We start from the raw sequence: 18,460 nt of genomic DNA, 5'->3' as shown, positions 1-18,460 counted from the left end.
CCTGGCCTCACTCAGTAGGTTAAGGATCCAGCGTTGCTGAGAGCTACAGTGTGGGTCACAGACATAGCTCGGATCCTGCGTGGCTGTGGCTGTGGCTGTGGACCCCTAGCTGGGGAACCTCCACATGCCACGGGTGCAGCCCTAAAGACAAAGAAAAGCCCTGGCCGTAGTAAGCGCCCGTTCTTGCTCGCCGTTATTCTTAACATTGGTGTTTTTACCCCTGCTTGTTGCTCTTACCGCTCAGCATCCTGGAGGAGTCCCTGACATGCTGGTGCCTGGGTGTAGGATCCCTGCTGTCACCTAGGGGTGTCCTCAGCGGTCAAGTGAACCACGCAGCGCCCTGGCCCCGCCACTGCTTCACTTCCACTCACCGCTCCGCCCATTCTCTGGGCCCAGGGGGAGCCGGTGGGATGTGAAGACAGTGGGGCCAGGACTGAATGCCGGGGGGTGTGGGGGACGTCAGAGGCCTTCCCGAAGGCGGAGAGAGAGGAGAGGAGGGTTAGGAGATGCAGGGTCCTGGAGACCAAAGGAGGGAGTGTCCAGTGCCGCAGGGAAGCAGGGAGACGCTGGCTGAGAAGTGGCCGTGGGATGTGCCTGAGGAGGTCCCGGGGGCTGTGCTGAGCGGTTTCAAAGGAGTGGGGATGGGGTTCCCCCTGTAGCATGGTGGGTTAAGGACCTGGTATTGTCTCTGCAGCCGCTCGGGTCGCTCCGGAGGCACGGGTTCCATCCCCAGCCTGCCACAGTGGGTCAAGGATCCGGTGTTGCCGAAGCTGTGGTGTAGGTCACAGCCGCGGCTCGGATTGGCTCCTTGGCCTGGGAACTTCTGTGTGCCCTGAGGGCGGCCAAAAAAATAAATATAAAGGAGGGAGAATGGGGACTTTGGAGCCAGATTGCAGCAGCTGGACAGTGCGTGCGGCGCACAGTGGGCGCTCTCGGGGGACGCCTGGAGGAGAGGGACTGGGCAGGAGGCGGAGGAGAAGTGGGTTCCCGCAGGAGCCTGGCGTGGCAGGGACCTCGGGGCTGGAGATGTGGACTTGTGAGCTGTAAGCCCAGCTGCTGGTGCAGGCGCAGGGGAGATGCCAGGATGCAGTGCGGAGGTCCGAGCAGAGCCCTGGGCACAGAGAGGATGGGCAGAGCGCTGTGAGAAGGAAAGCCCGCCTGCAGTGGGGCTGTGAGCGGGACGGACATCTGTGTCCAGAGTCGGGGCCCCTGGGGAGGCTGGCAGAACCCTGCCCTGGCCCGTGGGCAGTGCAGGCAGCTCGGCACAGGCCGCTCTGTGAGGCCCTGTGCTGGGTGCGCGAAGGAGGAATCGGGGCAAGGGTGCAGAGAGGCGGCGTGGCCCCAGTGGGAGGGAGAGCCGCCCGGGCAGACGTTTTGGTTACTCTTTTATTACGAACTTCGTCAAACATGTTCACAGCATAGAGAGTAACATCCGGCTCCCAGACACTGTCCCCGCCCCGTTATCACCACACGGCCAGCGGTGTTCAGCCTGTCCTTCCTCCTGTGCCTCCCGGTCCCCGCTGGTTATTGGGAAACAAGTCTCAGGCATCATATTCCAGCCATGAACCTTTCATTAAATTTCTCTGAAAGATAAAGACGATCATTTTCAAAATTACGCCATTATTACGCTTGGACGTTGGACAGCAGCTCCTTAATCAGATCGCCAGTCCTCTGCTGGCCTTCCGGCCCTCCGTGGCTCCCAGTGGGTGTTTTTGAAGCCCACCTGTCTGCGGGGTTCCTTCTTCCCGGGGTGTGATGGAGGCGGGGGCTGAGCAAGGAGCCGCGTGTGCCTGGCTCCCGCCCCCGCCCTTCCTCCCCGCCTGCATCTTCTTACCTGGAAACTGACAGCATCCAACCCATTCGTATGGCGCATCATCTCTGCTGGACAGGCCCTGCCTTCAGAGACAGACAGGGAGCCAGATGTTTGAATCTCCCGGGAAGGAGGGCGAATGGCCACGGGGCTGCAGCAAGGAGGGGGCGCGTGGCAGACAGCTGGGGAGAACGCGGGGGGCCAAAGGAGCAGGGGTTCGCGGGCGTCGGAGGGACAGTTGTGAGGACGCAGCCACAAAGGGTGAGGAAGACCTGCCACCTCCAGGCACCCAGGAGTGCGGCTGAGAGGGAAGGGGGGTGTCTGGGGGGCAGCCAGGTTAGCGCAGGGAGTTGACGGGAGTGTTCAGAGAAGACGGATGCAGGGAGCTCTGCCCAAGTGTCAGTCCGCAGAGATTTGGAACGTTGGACGAGGGTGACTGGATCAGATAAGGCCCGGACAAGAGCCACTAAGTTCTTCACCAGAAACCTCCCAGGGCTTCAGATGCACCAGGGCCACCAGGGCGGTGGGCTGTGTCAGACCGAGGCGAGGCTACTGGCTTTCACGGCTCTTTCATTCCTTCAGTCCCGTTTCAGTCTCCGGGAGACTCAGACCTCACAGCTTCCTGGCAAGGGCCCTGGGGGCAGGAAAGAACCTGAGCCCGGGTGCCCTGGAAGGCAGCGTCTTCCCTGCAATTTCCAAGTAACAGTAAGATGAGCCGCCGGCCCCCTGGCTCCTCTGATCCGAGAGGCAGGATTTCATCCGCTGCCCCCAGGCCTGGAGAGTGGATTGCATCAGGCTGGAGAGTGACTAAGCGGCTCCACGCGGTTCCCTTTCCAGCAGGGCCCACCCCCCAGGGCCTGGGCCTGGGCCGGACCTCGGTGACTCACGTTTTGCCTGATCTCAGGGTGCCTAGGCCCTGCTGCCGGGCGAGGAGGGGCTGGAGGAGTGGGGACAAGGTGGGAAGCCTGCGTGTCCTGAGGCTTGGATGGATGAAGGGAGAGGCCTCGTTTTTCCTGGGCTGGGGAGAGGGGTTGGAGGGTGCTTCCTCCAGGTTCCGGGAGGGGCGGAGGGTGAGAATGTGGGAGAACAGACCTCCCACATTCAAAGAGCGTCGGAGGGCAGTGGTCAGAAGGGGGCCTGGGAGCGCGCCTTCCAGCGGGGCCCCGTCCCAGCCGCCCCCGGGCTGCCCGACTGACCGCGGCTCCACCTCTTCCTTCTAGTCCTGGACGCACAACATCCAGCGAGAGAAAGAGTTTCTGCAGAAGCTGGTCAAAGCACGCGTCATCACTGACCTGACCAGCGGCATCTGAGGCGGACCCAGCACACCGCCACCTGCCCACGGCATTGGCCCCGGTCGGGCTCTGCCTGAGAGGCGTGGGAGCCTTCGGGCCCAGGGAAGGACAGTGCCAAGTGTCCCCGGGGTGGCAAGGCCTTGGCAGGGCCGTCAGAGCGGTGTCTGCTCAGCGGCCAGCCCCAGAGACCAGCCCTCGGCCTCCCTCTCAGCCTGGGTCCTTGAAGCCAGAGGGCCAGGAGGCCACTGGCCGTGCCTGGCAGGCCCAGCATGCGCGAGGCGGACATCGGGCAGCAGGCCGGCTGCCGGCACCCTTTCTCCAGTCAGTGTTCGGTGTATTTTCATTTTGTGAATTGGGGGTGGGGGGAGGGAGGGATAATTTATTTTTGAAGAAGGTTGGAGATGTCAAGTTTGGTCCACTTGCCGTGCAGAAAGGGACCCACTGAAGGGCCCCTCGGGCAGTGGTCCCCTGGGCTCCCCGTAGAGCGGGAGTGCCGTGACTGGCCTGTGCCCTGCTCGGGGGGGGCACCGGGAGGTGGGCAGCCTCTCAGGCCAGCCCCCTCCAGCTCATGACCCTGTTTGGCCTTTCTTGGGGAGCAGATGGGATATTCCCACTCAGCAGCCCCTAGCTGTCCCAGAGGGAAACCCTGGAGCCATCCTTTAAGCCCACAAGATGCCCCCGGGCCGGAGCAGCCAGCACGTCAGAGTTCAGGGGGTGAGGCCTGGCCCAGCCTGATGGGAACGGCTCACCTCCGCAGCTGCAGCTGACCCCAGGACAGTGTCCCGGGCCTGGAGTGACCCATCTGGCAGCTCTCCTGGATATCAGCAATGAGACCGCCAGGTCCTTGGGGTCTGCCTTTTGCCTGGACCACGGGGACAAGAGGCCCGAGGGCCTCTCCCAGGCTGTGGCAGTCGTCCTGGGCAGCCATCGTGGAAGCAATAAAGCTTTTCCCTGAACCTGGGCTCCTCTTGCTTTCTCTGACTTGCCTGGAAGACACAGAAGCCTGGGGCCTCAGTAGCTATGCTAAGCCCAAGGGCCATCTCTCCAGCCCTCCTGGGTCTCTGTCACTTCTCGTGTCAGCTGCAGGACCTGGGTAGTCACCTAGGGGCCTTCGGGAGCCTCTCCCATCCCAGAGTGTCCTCCACCCGCTTTGCCTTAAGAGAGGCAGACTGGGGCATCAGGGCATAACCCCGACTTGACCCTGGTGCCTCCTGAAGGACCCGAAGGGCAGGGGATGGAAGCCCACAGCCCTAGGACAGTGTCCCCAGCTCGGCAGGACAGAGATTCCTGCAAGCACGAGAAAGTCACACTGCTGACCCTCTGACACAGAGCGGCCCACAGACCTGCCCCAGGCCTGGCAGCCCTGTCTGAGCCCCAGAAAGACTCCCCCTTAGCATACAGGCACCCGGTCCCTCTCAGCACCCCTCTTTCCGTGCACAGCAAGAAGGCACTGCCCAGCTCTAGGCCCCCTCTGGCAAACATTAGTCCCTGCCCCCAACCTCACCCCCTGGAGCCCTGGAATCCGCTTTCTCCCTGTCCCAGCATCCCCAGGCAGGCCTGAGAAGAAGCCAACACACGCCTGCCCCGAGGCCACAGGCCTTGGAGGGAGCCTCCTGCCAGAGCTGCTGTGCAGCAACAGGTGGGGCTGGCTGGCCCTGTCACCTCTCATCTGCCACCCAGTCCAGGTGCCATCCCGATTTCCCATAGGCCCCTTTACTGCTGCGCTTTGTCCTCAGCCAGAGGCCTCCTCATCTGAGGGGAAGACAGGGCCCTGACGGAAGGACAGCCGGGCCCAGAAACTCCTTTCGATTCTGCTGGAAACAGGCCTTGAGGATGCAAACGCCAGGGCATACTGTGTCCTACGTGAATGGCGCCCCCCGAGTGGTCTCGGGCACAGGCTGCAGGCCTGCAAGCAGCTGCCCTGGCTGACAAAGAGCCGGGGAAGAAGCCCCCCAGCACACACAACCACCTCTGGGGGAGGCAGCAGAGAGCAGAGCGGCTCACTGCCCGGCCTCCTGTCCCACAGGTTTCCTGGCAAGTCCCCACCACTGCCCAGAAACTGCTCCCTTCGAAGCCGTTGTTCTCAGCCTGGCTGAGAAGCACCTGTCCAGGTGTGGAAAGCGGCTCACGCCCTCCCCGCCATTCTGATTCAGGTCTGGGGCGGGGCCCGCATTGGGTTAGTTTTAAGAGGCCCACAGGGGGGTTCTGCTGCAGAGCCAGGGTACGGCTGGTCCACACACACACGTTCCCTGAGCACGTTCGTCCCCGCCCACGGCTTCTGATTGCAAACTGGCCGACAATTCCCGAACTGCCGTCTCCCGCCCAGCTCTCTTGACTTCGCTCCAGGCTACACATTCGGCCACTTTCTGAAAGATCCCACTAGGCTAATCCACGGGCCCTCCAGCCCGACCTGTCCAACACTGAACTCACGAGCTCCTGCCCCCAACCTGCCCCTCCTCTGGGAGCCCCAGCTGCCAGAAGGCAACCCCTCTGCCTCGTCACCCAGGCCAAAGGTATGCCTTTGTCTGTCCTGCTTCCTCACCCCATCCGATCAGGCACCAGCTGGGTTTGCAAAAGGAGCCCAGGAAGCCCACGCTCTCCCGCATTTCAGCTTTAGCAGACTTGCCTCCAAAGCATCCTCCCCGCTGCACCCAGGGCCAGTCGCTGAAAGGCACATCGGATGCCACCGTTCTCCTGCCTGAAACCCTTCAGCTGTCCCCACTGTCACCGGGATAAACTTCAGACGCCCTGCCATGACATAGAGTGTCTGGCCTTTCCATCCCTCTGTGCTCGTTACTCGCCCAACCTCCATCCCGCCGGCCGAGTGGCCACAGTTAGGCTTCTGAACTACTGCCCTGCAGCTCATCCCTCAAACCTCAGCGAAAAAGTTCCTCGTCCGGGACCCTCCCCTTCTTCAGCCCCCAGCGCCCCAACCTACCACGCTGCCCTGGCTGAGCGGCGGTGTTTGCAGGTGCGTCTGGACGCGGAGCCCCTGGGCCGCAGGGAGGGGAGCGGCGGGACGGCTGGAGCCGGCTCCGACCTTGGAAGCCCCAGCGCAGTGCCTCGCAGACTCAAGGAGCCCCGTGGGTCTGCTGAGAGAAGAAACTAGCCGGGAGCAGAGAGAGCAGCTCGTGCAGAGTGGCCCGCCGGGACCGCAGAGACGGGGAGAACCCCAAGGCCGGTGGCCCGAGGCAGGATCGGCCTGTCCCCTCCCTCTCCCGCCCTCAGTCCAGCCTCCCAACTCCCGACTCCAAGTGTCGGCAAACTCTGAACACCCAGCGTCCGCGCCCCTGCGCTGCCTGGGTTCCCTGCTCTTTCCCGGGGGCCCTTCCCAGGGTCTCCTCCCCCAACACCTCGGGGGACCTAGTGGAGCCGGGGGGACCGGATTCCGGAGGGTGGAGCAGCCAGGTGAGCCCTGAAAGGTGGGGCGGGGCGGGGGCGCTCAGGGCCCCACCCCAGGATCCGGTGACGCCAGGGCTGGAATTTGACACCGGACGGCAGCAGGCATGAGGCTGCGGAGGGATGGAGTTGGGCCCGGCCCCCAGACACGGCCCGCGGGCTCTGCCAGCAGCAGGTCCCTCGGGTCCCAGCCCTCACTGTGTCCCGGACCCAGAGCCCTCCACGCGCGGTAAGCCGACCTGTGTGCCCACCCCTCGTCCCAGCCCTGGGGCCGGGGCGAGCGGGCGGGGTCGTCCCCCTCCACTCCCTTCTCGCGTCCTCCCTCTCCTGGGCCCGCCGCGCGGCTCTCCGGCCCTCCCAGCCCCCCCAGTCCCTCTTGTCGCTTGTTGGACTGCGCTAGCCCGCCAGCCCGGGCGGCCCGCTGTAATGTGAGGCCCCGGCTGCCGCTGCAGGGCTCAGACGGGCTGCCAAGACCACGCTTTTGGCTAAAAGAGGCGCTGCCAGGTGCAGAGCTCTGGGCGTGAGCCTTTGGAGCCGCGGGGGAAAGCCCAGCTCTGGTCCCAGAAAAGGTGCCTAGAGGAACACGACACAACCGCCGGGGTGAGTGTGGGGCTGGTGGATGGGGAGGCCAGGCCTGCACTGGAGGACCAGGTGGCCCCAGATCTTGGGTTGGGAGACCTAGGGCCTGAGCTGCCCTCCAGAGACCTGCTCCTGGGCGCCCCCTAGCGCAGGGGCCCTTGCGCCGGCCTCGCCAAGCTTTCCCTCCGTCAGTGAGAACAGTCACTAACCTGGCTCCTCAGGCCCGTGTTCCGTTAGCCAAGCACCCTTGGCCCTGGAGGACCATGCCAGGGTGGTCTGGCCCACGGGTATGCAGACATTCCGTGTGCTGGGGGGTGGGGGGTGGAGTGCCCACTAGGACCCAAGAGCAGGCCCGCTGGTGAGGGTTCATGAGGGCTCCAGAGAGGTGACTGGGGGTGCTAGATGGTGCACGCTCACAAAAGCTGCTGGGGCTCAGGAAGGCTGGCTGGGCTCAGGAAGGATGGTTCATGGGGCAAACTTCTAGGAGCAGGGCCAGGCTGTCAGGTCCAGGGGAAGCTGGAAGGGAAACAAATCCAGATCAGCTCTCGGTGTGGCTCAGCTCTCAGAGACCAGGCTGGTGTAGAAGCCTGGCTGACCCTCCTGGGAGCTGCTCAGGCCTGAGTCTGGCGGAGGGTAAAGGGAAAAGCCCACCCGGCTTTGAGTCCACGGGCTTGGCAGATGCTGCCCCCTGGTGGCCATAGGGAGCCACGGCCTCTGGGCCCCCAGGTTCCTAGAGGGCTCATCAACCCCCCACCATCTGCCGGCCCTTGAGGGACATCTGTGGTCACAAGAAAGGACATCTGTGTGGTCAGGCAGTTCTGCATCCAGACAGGGATCACAGAGGAACAAGGTGCGGCAATGCCGGGTGGGCAGCACAGGCTGAGGCTTGGGCCTCACCGTCGTGGGATAACTTACATCAATCCGCAAGCATCCTGCAGTTCCCATCGTGGCGCAGTGGTTAACGAACCCGACTGGGAACCATGAGGTTGCAGGTTCGCTCCCTGGCCTCGCCCAATAGGTTAAGGATCCGGCATTGCCCTGAGCTGTGGCGAAGGTCGCAGACACGGCTTGGATCCTGCGTTGCTGTGGTTGCGGCATAGGCCGGCAGCAACAGCTCGCATTCGACCCCTAGCCTGGGAACCTTCGTATGCTGCGGATGTGGCCCTACAAAGCAAAAAAGAGAGACCAGCAAGCACCTTAATTCTTCTCCAGGCCACAGCTTCCTCTTCGGCATGGAGAGAAGGCTCTGTGCGATCAAGGGTGTCCAGCTGCTCCTTTCTCCAGCTGGTTCTGGCAGCTCCAGCCCGGCAGCACAGAGCAGAAAGGTCCCCTGCTCCCCCCACCGGTGTGTGGGTCTAGCGGATGACCCGAGCTCATCCCTGAGCTACTCTGAGCCTTGTCTGCTCATCGGTCTGGGAAATGGGCACTACCCCAGGTACCTCATGGAGCTGTGAGGTCTGAAAGAGAGGACAGGTGCTAGGTTCTCCTCTCGGGTTGAGTCCGGCTGCCCAAGGCCCTTGTTCCTCCTCTGGAGAAGCCGAAGTGGAGGGATGACCTGCTCAAAGGACAGCTCACCCGTCAGTGGTCCCCGCTGCCTCGAGAGGGGCAGGGGAACAGGTCCACGAGGGCTGACGGGAGTTCCTGGTGTCGACAGAGATGGAGCCCGGACGCCCTGGCCCTTCTGTGCTGCCCCTCGGGCCCCGGCCTAAGCGGCAGGTGAGTGGCTCTCCCGGGGACGGGGACGCCCACCTGGCACCGAGGAGAGGTGGCTTGGCCGGGGAGGGACAGCCAGCCAGGCTCCCCGGGCAGGGGGCAGAGGAGGACGGGGAAACGGGCGGGGAGGGAGCAAGAGGAGGGCGGCGGGCGGATTCCTCGAGCGCGCGGAGCCCTCCCGCGGCCCCGGCCCCTCCGCGAGCGCCGCCTGGAGCCCGCCGGGCTGCGCCCTCTCCCCTGAGGCTCCGCGACCACCTCTCTCCGCGCAGCCCGCCCTGTGGCCCGCCCTGGCCGCCCTGGCCCTCCTCAGCAGCGTCGCCGAGGGCGAGGCCCCCCTGGGCCCCGCGCCCCACAGCCCGGCGCCGCCCCGCGAAGGCCCCGCGCCCGCCCCGGCGCCCCCCGCCGGCCCCCTGCCGGGTAGGTGCGCGGGCGCGGGCGCGGGGCGGCGCGGGCAGGCCGGGACCCGCGCGTGACTGCGTCTCGTTCCAGGGGGCCGCGCGGCCCGTCCGTGCGGCGGAAGAGCCCGGCGGCCGCCGCCGCCGCCGCCCCCGCCGCCGCCCGCGCCCGCGCCCCCTCGCGGGGCCCGCGCGGCGCGCGCGGGGGCCCAGGGCGGCCGCGGGCGCCGCGGGAGCCGCGCGCGGGCGGCGGGGGCGCGGGGCTGCCGCCTGCGCTCGCAGCTGGTGCCGGTGCGCGCGCTCGGCCTGGGCCACCGCTCCGACGAGCTGGTGCGCTTCCGCTTCTGCAGCGGCTCCTGCCGCCGCGCGCGCTCCCCGCACGACCTCAGCCTGGCCCGCCTGCTGGGCGCCGGGGCCCTGCGGCCGCCCCCCGGCGCGCGGCCCGTCAGCCAGCCCTGCTGCCGCCCCACGCGCTACGAGGCCGTCTCGTTCATGGACGTGAACAGCACCTGGAGGACCGTGGAGCGCCTCTCGGCCACCGCCTGCGGCTGCCTGGGCTGACGGCGGACTCCGCGGCCGCGCGGCGTCTGCTCGGCCGCCGGGGCCGGGGCCGCGGCCCAGCCGAGCGGCGGCCCCCCGGCCCTCGCCCTGCCCGTCTCAGCCCCGCAAGCCCCAGAGGCCTCGGCTGCGGAAGCCCGCGGACGCACCTGGCCCAGGCTCTGGCCCTGAGCCGGCCGAGGACGCGGGACTCCTCCGGAGAGGAGCCCAGCGGGGTCGGGTCTCAGCCTCTGGGGACGGACTTGGAGGAGACCCGAGGCAGGCGCCCTGCTGAAGTGGCTGTGCCGGAGCGGGCCTTGGACGCATCTGCGGGAGCGGGACCCCTATTTATTATTTCTAAGTTATTTATTTACCTCTCTGCTTTGTCAGATCCTTTATTGGGCTGGGGCTGGGGCTGGGGGCGGGGGCGGCGCCTGGGGAGAAGCACTGGAGATGGAGACCACTCCCAGCAATCGGAAGCCCGGCCTGGGACTGCTCGTCCCCACCCTGGAGTTCTGGGCCACGAGGGCTCAGGGACCACAGGCAGAGTGGGCGGCCAAGGCCAGCTCACAACCCCCTGCAGGTGCCCAGCAGTCGGAGCCTGGGGTTGCTGGTGGCGAACGCCCTCCCTTTGAGACCTCAGGCATCCTGGGGGCCTTGTTTAACGGCAGAGATGCAGAGAACCCCGCGTCGCCTCACCCCACTGGCCCTGATCGGTGTCCTCCCCTCCAGTAGATACTGCCTGTGCTCGCAGATGGCTCAGCACAGAGAGCTCGCGAAGCAACCAAGGTCAAGGGAACAGCTGAAAAGACTGAGGGTGGGGAAGAGGGTGCAGTGGGAAGCTGGGTTGGGGGGATGAAGCCCAGAGCTAAGAAAGCAGGAAAAGCCTGAGGGTGCCTCGAGGGCCCTGCATCTTGGGTAATGAACCAGGATACTCGTTTATTCATTCACCAGTATTTCTCAAGTACCTATTTTATGTCAGATGCTGGGGAGACACCAGGGGTACAGAGGTGAACCCACGATCTCTGCCCGGAGGCTTAAACCAGGAGGCACAACCATAAATAATTCCGGAATCATTTAAATTCAATTTGGTAAAGACTATGAAAAAGGGCAAGAAGCTAAGAGGTACACGCGCTCGTCTGGAAGGGAGGAGCGGTTAATGCTGACCCTGGGGTGGGTCTTCCACCCTGTCCGGAAGTCATCTCTAAAAAAGTCGGTGCGGAGTTCCCGCCATGGTGCAGCGGAAACGAATCTGACTAGGAACCATGAGGTTGCGGGTTCAATCCCTGGCCTCGCTCAGTGGGTGAAGGATCCGGCGTTGCCGTGAGCTGTGGTGTAGGTTGCAGATGAGGCTCGGACCCCTCGTTGCTGTGGCTGTGGCGTAGGCCGGCGGCTACAGCTCCAATTAGACCCCTAGCTTGGGAACCTCCATGTGCCGCAGGTGCGGGCCTAAAAAAAAAAAACAGACAAAAAATAAAACAAAAAATAAATAAATAAAAATTAAAAAGCCAGTGCACTCCCTCCCTCTAAGCTTCTGTGTATGTCCTGTGAAACCTTGTCTTCTGGGTACCAAGAATTCATCCTATATACTTTTTTTCTTTGAAAATAAGAGCAGGACCTGCGTTTGGAAAGCATATGCCGACATCCGGTGGGGTTCCCAGGAGGCAGCCAGATATGCTGGTCCCCCAGCTGGACACTGACTTGGCAGATGCAAGCACAGAGGCAGTAGCTGCAGCTGGGGGTGCACAAGCCATCAGGAGATCGAGGCAGATTGAGGCTGGGATCCCTCAGGCACTTGACACCGTTAACCAAAATCCCTTCCAAACTGCCTCAGTGCCCGCCTGCTATGGCACAGGTGGCCCCTTCTCCCAGGCTAGAGGGAGGAGCTGGCAAAGAGCGCTCGAGGGCTGTGTGCATCCCGGGTCACGAAGGAGAATCAAGTCTGTGTGTCCATTCTGTTTCCACTGCCCCTGCTCTAGGTGTGGTCAAACTCTGGTGCTCTCATGCTGCCCTCAAACACCCCCTTGGCTCCCCTCTCTGCCTCTAAACTGATTTAGCATCTTCAATCACCAACCCCCACCGCTAACCACAGAGGTGGCACTGTATGGCCACTGTATAGCTGCAGGGCTGTACAGTTTGGAGATACTTCTTGAAGGCCTTGGCCCTGGCCCCTGGCTGTGGGTAAAGGGGGAGATCCTGTCAATTCCAAGGTCACCGGGACCAGGGAACCCCTCCTAGGAAGACTGGACCACCTAGCCTGGTCCGCAGACCCTCCAGGCCCTGCCCCTCTGTGGACGTGTCCTTTCAGAGCCACTCACAGGAGGCTCAGATAGATGATGCTCAGATAGAGAGCCTGGTTAGAACCCAGCCAAAGGCACTGGCTCTCAACCCTCCTGAAATGGTGAGTCCTTGGGGGAGTAGGCTCCCCCCCGCCGCCCCGCAAATCACAGCTGTATTCTGGGCCCCAGAGAGATGGTGCCCAACATCTCACAAAATCTTGGATGAAACAGCAACTTCTCCAAGAGGAACCAGTCTCAGTTTGCAACTCACAGCACATCTAATGCTGCTTTTCTTAAAAAATGAAACACACGAAGCCATTTTCCCCAAAGGAAACGAGCTGCAGAGCTCCACTCTCCGCCGACAACAGCAGAGGTCTCCTGGCACCTGACCTCACCAGGCAGAGCACTTTTGGCTCCTAGGGGGCCACAGCTGGCTCTTGTGTCTCCATTTTTGAGTGCAGTCTGGCTTCACGTTTGCAAAACGACGTTACCTATTTGAACGATCGTCCCAGAACTAAGGTACAGTCTCCTCCAAGGGGTGCCAAGTCACTGCCTCTTGCAAGACAGAAAACTACAGGTAGCTTTGCAGTGACAGTTCTTCCAGCTTCTGGGGGAACCCCGAACACCCCTGTAGATTAGTTTCATCCAGGCATCAAGGGGTGGGGACCCGCACGCTCCCCCCGCGCCGCCCAGTGGCCTTCCTCCTCTCTTGTCCAGGAGCCGCCTCGTTTCCCGGGGTTGGGGATCCTTGTGACCAAGTGCCTGAGGACCGGGTGCCTAACCGAGGGCTCGCCTTGAAGAGGGGAGGTGGGAGAGAAAGCTGCGGGATCAGCGGAAGGATCCAGGAGAGTTTGTGCCATGGGAGGTCATGTTTCTTATTCACAGGGGGGATTCTTAACCTGCTTTAGACCTGTAGAGTCCTTAGAGAAACCGAAGAACGCCAAGGATGCTCCCCACCCCACCTCGATGCCGAAAAAACCACCAATCAGGTGAACCATTGTAGGGAGTCCACAGGCTCTCCCATTCGGAGATCCTGTAGGCGTCCCTGGCCCTCGAGGTATCCTGCTCGGCTCTAGGTACTATTATTCATGACCTCCTGGGGCTAGATGAATTCCTCCATCAGTGGTCAGCTCCCCCCGCCCCAGCAGGCTCTCTGTCTCCATTCTTTACAAGGTTCCCTATTCTTCAGCCTTTCCTACTGAACAGCTCCTTTCTCTCTGCATTTAACCTTGCTTGACTATATCACGGCATAAAAGAATGACACTGTGATGACAAATATATAAATATATGATTGGTTTCCGCTCTCCTCTTTCACTACAAGAGCTCATGCTGCAGTCCCCAGGGGCTACATCATTGCTAGACCCAGAGGCCACCTCCCGCCCTGAGCCCTGTGGATGCTTCGAGGCCCTCGGCGTTGTCACCCCGTCTGGAACACTTGTCTTCCCTTGAGCCTCCATCCGGCAGCCTCCGGGATTTTCTCCCATCCCTCCGGCTGCTCATTCTCAGACGCCTTTTGGGTTCCTTTTCCTCTCCCTGCCCCTTACGCTTTCATCAAGGTTCCAATATAGGCCTTCTCTCCCCCTTTTACTCTCCCTGAGCATGTTATCAACTCCCATGGTTCCAGTTACGACCTCTAAGCGGATGATGCTCCCGTAGTAGCTCCAGCCCTAAGCTCAGGTCTGTGTCTCCAGTGCTTCTGTCTGCAGAGCCTCAGACACCTCAGACTTAACACGTGTGCCCTGGACATCTTCCGTTCGTTCCTTTGGACCCCCGACACCCCCCCCGCCCCGCCCCGCGAGCCCACATCAATGAGTTTCCCTGCTCCCCAGTCTCCACACCTCCTCCTGGGGTCCCTCCTGAGTGAATGGCATGACCCTCCTTCTAGTGGCCAAAAACGTGGGCAACAGCCTAGACTCCTGGAGCTTTGTCACGTCCCTTTACCGTGGGTCCTCAGATCCTCAGACCGTGCAAGTCCATGCCCCGCCCTCTCTTCCCAATGCCATTCGGTTGGAGCCGTCCGACTTCGTGGACTGGGTTCTTGCTCATCCTCCTAACTGGTCCCTGTCTCCAGTCTCAGCTCCCTCCAGTCATTCTCAGCCCTGTGCCCTTCGACCACGGAGCACTAACAGTCGTACCCTGGGCTAAGGATGGGGAGTCCGGGGTCAGCTAGAAACGGGTGCTGCCATCAAGGAGACCAGAGTTGGAGTGGAGTTGGGGGAAGGGCTGCCTGGTTTAGCAAACAAAGATATAGGACATCCAGTTAAACTGGAATTTCAGATAAGCAATACTTGTTTTTTAGTAAGTATGTTTCATGCAATAATTGGGACCTACTTATACAAAAAAAAATTGTGTATCTGTTAATCAAACTGAACTGGGTGTCCCTGTATTTTTTCTGGCAATCTTAGGTGGGTTAAACGAGGAAACAAAAAAATGCAGAGTCAACGATCCTAAGTCCTTGGGGAGTTCCCGTCGTGGCTCAGCGGAAACGAATCTGACTCGTATCCATGAGGACGCAGCTTCAACCTCTGGCCTCTCTCAGTGGGTTAAGGATCTGGTGTTGCGTGAGCTGTGGTGTAGGTCGCAGATGCGGCTCAGATCTGGCGTCACTGCGGCTCTGGTGTAGGCCGGTGGCTACAGCTCCAATTGGACCCCTAGCCTGGGAACCTCCATATGCGGAGGGGGCAGCCCTAAAAAGACAAAAAAAAAAAAAAAAAAACAACAAAGACTATGCTAAGTCCCCCCTTTAACATCTGACCGGGGAGGATCCTACACTCACTAAAGGGAGGCATCACCTCTGCCTGGATGGAAGGGGAAGAAGAGCCAGGAAAGTCTTTGTGAAGGAGGTGGCACTTGAACTGAGCCTTGACAAATGAAATATTTGACGAGGCTGGGTGAGGGGCATTGGGCTTATGGTGGTTACCCTGTATTGCCTTCACTGCTGCTCAGCTCTAAATTCCCCTTAGGAGTTCCCATTGTGGCACAGTGGAAACGAATCCGACTAGGAACCATGGGGTTGCAGGTTCGATCCCTGGCCTTGCTCAGCGGGTTAAGGACCAGCAGTGCGGTGAGCTGTGGTGTAGGTTGTAGACACAGCTCGGATCCTGCGTCACTGTGGCTGTGGCATAGGCCGGCAGCTGTAGCTCCGATTGGACCCCTACCCTGGGAACCTCCACATGCCGCAGGTGCGGCCCTAAAAAGCAAAATAAATAAATAAGTAAATTCCCCCTTTGCCCTGAGCACGCCCTTTCCAGCAAGGTCTGGGGCTCAGCCTTGGGCAGGAGCGAGGGGCGAGGGCCTCTTCCTCGGGCTCTCTGTCTCCACCCTAGGGCTCCGATATCCCCATATTCTTTAGCGTTCTCTTCACTTCTTTTTTGTTCCTCTTTTTTTTGGCTGCCCCTTACTAGCCAGTCCCTCGTTACTTCAATGCCCCTTTATCCTTTCAAATTTTTATACTGAACTGTCCCTGTGTGGTTTCCGCTGATGGGCCCGGGCCCTAGCTGGACTCAGAGTCTTCTCAGCAGAGGCAGTAACATGAACAAAGGCAGGGAAGTGGAGAAGAGCCTGGAGAGCCAGCAAGTTCATGGAGAAGCGGGGGGAGGGTTCTCATCAAGACAAAAGTCTGGAAAAGACTAGCGGTTGCCAAGGGGGAGGGGGAGGGAGGGGGATGCACTGGGAGTTCGGAGTTAGAGGATGCCAGCTAGTACATTCAGAAAGGGTAAACAGCAAAGTCTTGCTGTTCAGCACAGGCAACTGCAGCCAATCACTCCTGGGAAATATGTGCACGACTGAGTCACTTTGCTGTGCAGCAGAAATTGGCGCAACATGGTAAATCAACAATACTTTTTTTTTCTTTTAAGGCCAAACCTTGGCATGTGGAAGTTCCCAGGCTAGGGGTCGAATCAGAGTTGTAGCTGAGGCCTATACCACGGCCACAGAAATGCCAGATTGGAGACACATCTGTGACCTATGCCACAGCTTGTGGCAACGCCAGATCCTTAACCCACTGAGTGAAGCCAGGGATTGAACCCACAACCTCACAGACACTATGCCAGGTTCTTAACCCACTGAAGCACAAAGGAAACTCTAACTATACTTAAGAAAAAAAAAAAAAAAAAAAAAAGTCCAGAGAGGTCATAAAAGTCCTTGAAGGCTATACCAAGGAGTTTGGACTTGGTCTTCAGAGGAGCCACTGAGGGGTTTTAGGTGGGATTATCTAGAAATGTTACAGATGGAGCCCTGGCTGCTGTGTCTGGTTTTGACTAGAAGGAGGAAGGCAGGGGGCACCAGTTAGAGCTGGTGCAGTTAGGGTTGTTCAGGCAAGAAGTGCTGGCTGGCACCCTGACCTAGGGCAGAGGCAGTGTGGAAGGACAGAGGTAGAAGGCTCAACCCACAGGACCTGGTGATGAACTCAAGAGGACTGGAGGTTGTGAGAGCTTGCAAGGGAGGGTTTCCGGGAGTCTGGCATGGGTGACTGGTAAGGAACACGGGGGCGGTAGTACTTTCAGCCCATGATGGGGGTAAGGCATGGAGGAAGGAAGCTGTGAGTTCAGGTTTGTACACATTCAACGTGAGGGGCCTGTGCCACGGGCAGGGGGCAAGGAGGCTGACAGCAGCTGGATCTGAAGGTCGGGAACTCAGGCCAGTCTGGGCCAGAGAGATCCAGGAATCGCAACGCAAAGCCAAAGCCGAGGGAGTGGTGAGGTACAGAGGAGTAAGAGGAGAAGCAGAGGCTAAGAGCTGGAGAGCCAGCATTTAAGGAACAGGGGGAGGAAGAGGGACAAGCCCGGGAAGGAGCCCAAGAGGGAGTGACCACCGTGGCGGAAAAAAAGCAAACAGAATGAAGGGAAGGAGGGGTCAGTGGGGCCAAACAGCAGCAGAAAAAAATCAAATCACAGGAGGACGGGAACTGCCCACTGGGTTTTCTGGCAACGTGGTGGCCCAAGGGCTCAGGCTAAGCTTCTTGCTGAAAACAACTAAAAATAATAGACGAAACATATAGTTTAAAAAATTAATGCATCCACGAGCTGGCAAACACTTGTGAAATATTCGGAAATGAATAAATGATAAATATGTAAATAAATAAACGCAGGAAACAACAGAGGTAAGCAAAGCTGAGTAGCTGGCACTCATCTCGAGGGCATTTTCCTTAGCTGTTGCAGCTGGGCATTGGTTTGTAAGAACTCCCTGGACTTACGGTGGGGAGTCTACTTGGAACGTTCTCCATAAAGCCAGGCCCCCAGAGGACTATTCTCACCCCTAGGGGTGAACTGGGACTATTCCTTCTCTCCCTTTACCCAACCTCTTCCCTGAAACCAGGGGGCTACAAACAAAGATGCCCGCTAAGTAGAAGCAGAGAAAACCTCCCCAGAGAATTCTTGACTATAGGCAGGTCCTCGTTTTGTTTTGTGCCAAATGCACACTATTTTGGAAGGCTGAAAAACGTCAGACTGAGAAGTTCATTTGTCATGGTCATGGATTGTGGTTTCAGGTGACCAACAGAGAAGCTCCCTCTCCTGAAAGGCTCTCTCTTCAATTTGGGGACCCCTCCCAGTGTTGCCACGGGTTCCGGCCCCTATATGTCCTACTCTTATCCTTCAGAGGAGAGACAAACCCATCTGTAAGTAGCTCAAAAAGATTCATTTCCCAATTGGCTCTAAGCTCTCCTGGATTCCCACCCACATCTCCTGGAAGCCCCTTTGGACTGGTACCCAGAAATGCCCCCAACTCTGCCCCAGGCTCACTCCATCCGTCTGTCCCAGGCGGTTTTATAAAGTCTGTTCTGGAGCCATTGTTAGTGAGACTTGGCTTCTTTCTCTGCCATGGGGACCCCCAGGCACCAGAAAGAAGCCATGGATTGGAAGCAAGAAGAAAATTCACACTGACCAAGATGCAGCCTCTAGACTGCACTCTAGTCATATACCCTCTCAGTTTGTCCTTCCCTGGAGGAATTACTGTCCTCATTTTTTTTTTTTTTTTTAAGTGAGTTCCAAAAAAGTCAAGGTCTTATGGCTAGAAAGTGGCAGAGACAGGTTTTGAACACAGACCTAAGTCCAGAATCTGTGCTCTTGATCCTTCCCCCTTCCACACCTTCCACAATGAAATCTCAGGCTCGGGACCAAGGCATTTCACAGCCCTGTGCACAGACCTGGAATCAGCTCCCTTAGGCTGGCTTCCTGCTTCATCCTTCCAAACACCCCAGCCTCTACCCCTTCCTCCTTCAATGTATCCTACGTAGGACAGAGAGAGGCTAAAATGCAAATCCAGTCATCACTGCCCACTTGAAACCCCATCGTGGTTTCATACTGCACTGAGGATAAGGTCTAAATTCCTTCAAGAGACTACTGTTCCCAACTTGTCTTTCCAACCTCATCTCTGTTACTCATCCCCCTCCTTCCTCCCGGCCCCCATTCCCTCTTAAAGTGAACACAAACTATCTGTACGTCAAGCATTTTCTTG

The 18,460-nt window shown here is 59.8% G+C and overlaps 2 protein-coding genes and 1 long non-coding RNA gene across 17 annotated transcripts in view; 2 read left to right on the top strand and 1 right to left on the bottom strand.

Annotated features, from left to right (window-relative positions):
- The window catches only part of ST3GAL3 (ST3 beta-galactoside alpha-2,3-sialyltransferase 3), a 233,545-nt gene extending 229,482 nt beyond the window's left edge, over window positions 1–4,063 (top strand). For 13 of the 14 annotated variants that reach the window (XM_021093466.1, XM_021093478.1, XM_021093470.1 and 10 more), the window contains one exon: window positions 3,031–4,063. In XM_021093466.1, coding sequence (XP_020949125.1) covers window positions 3,031–3,120 — 90 coding nt within the window. In that variant the 3' untranslated portion in view covers window positions 3,121–4,063. 14 annotated transcript variants of the gene reach the window in all.
- LOC100736638 lies at window positions 1,369–3,024 on the bottom strand. 2 transcript variants are annotated; one of them, XR_002345233.1, is made up of 2 exons: window positions 1,835–3,024; window positions 1,369–1,768 (listed from the first exon to the last, which is right to left on the bottom strand). It is a non-coding gene; the product is annotated as an uncharacterized LOC100736638 (long non-coding RNA). The 2 variants fall into 2 exon arrangements; XR_002345232.1 differs by having other exon boundaries at window positions 1,369–1,583.
- On the top strand, window positions 6,041–11,048 carry ARTN (artemin). Its single transcript, XM_021096838.1, has 5 exons — window positions 6,041–6,730; window positions 6,954–7,101; window positions 8,735–8,796; window positions 9,063–9,210; window positions 9,283–11,048. The coding sequence occupies exons 3-5, from the start codon at window positions 8,737–8,739 to the stop codon at window positions 9,747–9,749; spliced, it is 675 nt and encodes a 224-aa protein (XP_020952497.1). The 5' UTR covers window positions 6,041–6,730; window positions 6,954–7,101; window positions 8,735–8,736; the 3' UTR covers window positions 9,750–11,048.

This window comes from Sus scrofa, chromosome 6, assembly GCF_000003025.6.
Source record: "Sus scrofa isolate TJ Tabasco breed Duroc chromosome 6, Sscrofa11.1, whole genome shotgun sequence".
NCBI classification, from domain to species: Eukaryota; Metazoa; Chordata; class Mammalia; order Artiodactyla; family Suidae; genus Sus; species Sus scrofa.
Note: the sequence above shows the minus strand (reverse complement) of the source record. Positions and strands in the feature narration are given on the sequence as shown.

Coding starts and splice junctions, on each gene's coding strand:
- ARTN (XM_021096838.1), top strand. CDS start 8,737: ATGGAGCCCGGACGCCCTGGCCCTTCTGTGCTGCCCCTCGGGCCCCGG. Junction 8,797..9,062: donor GGCCCCGGCCTAAGCGGCAG/GTGAGTGGCTCT, acceptor CTCTCCGCGCAG/CCCGCCCTGTGGCCCGCCCT. Junction 9,211..9,282: donor CCCCGCCGGCCCCCTGCCGG/GTAGGTGCGCGG, acceptor GTCTCGTTCCAG/GGGGCCGCGCGGCCCGTCCG.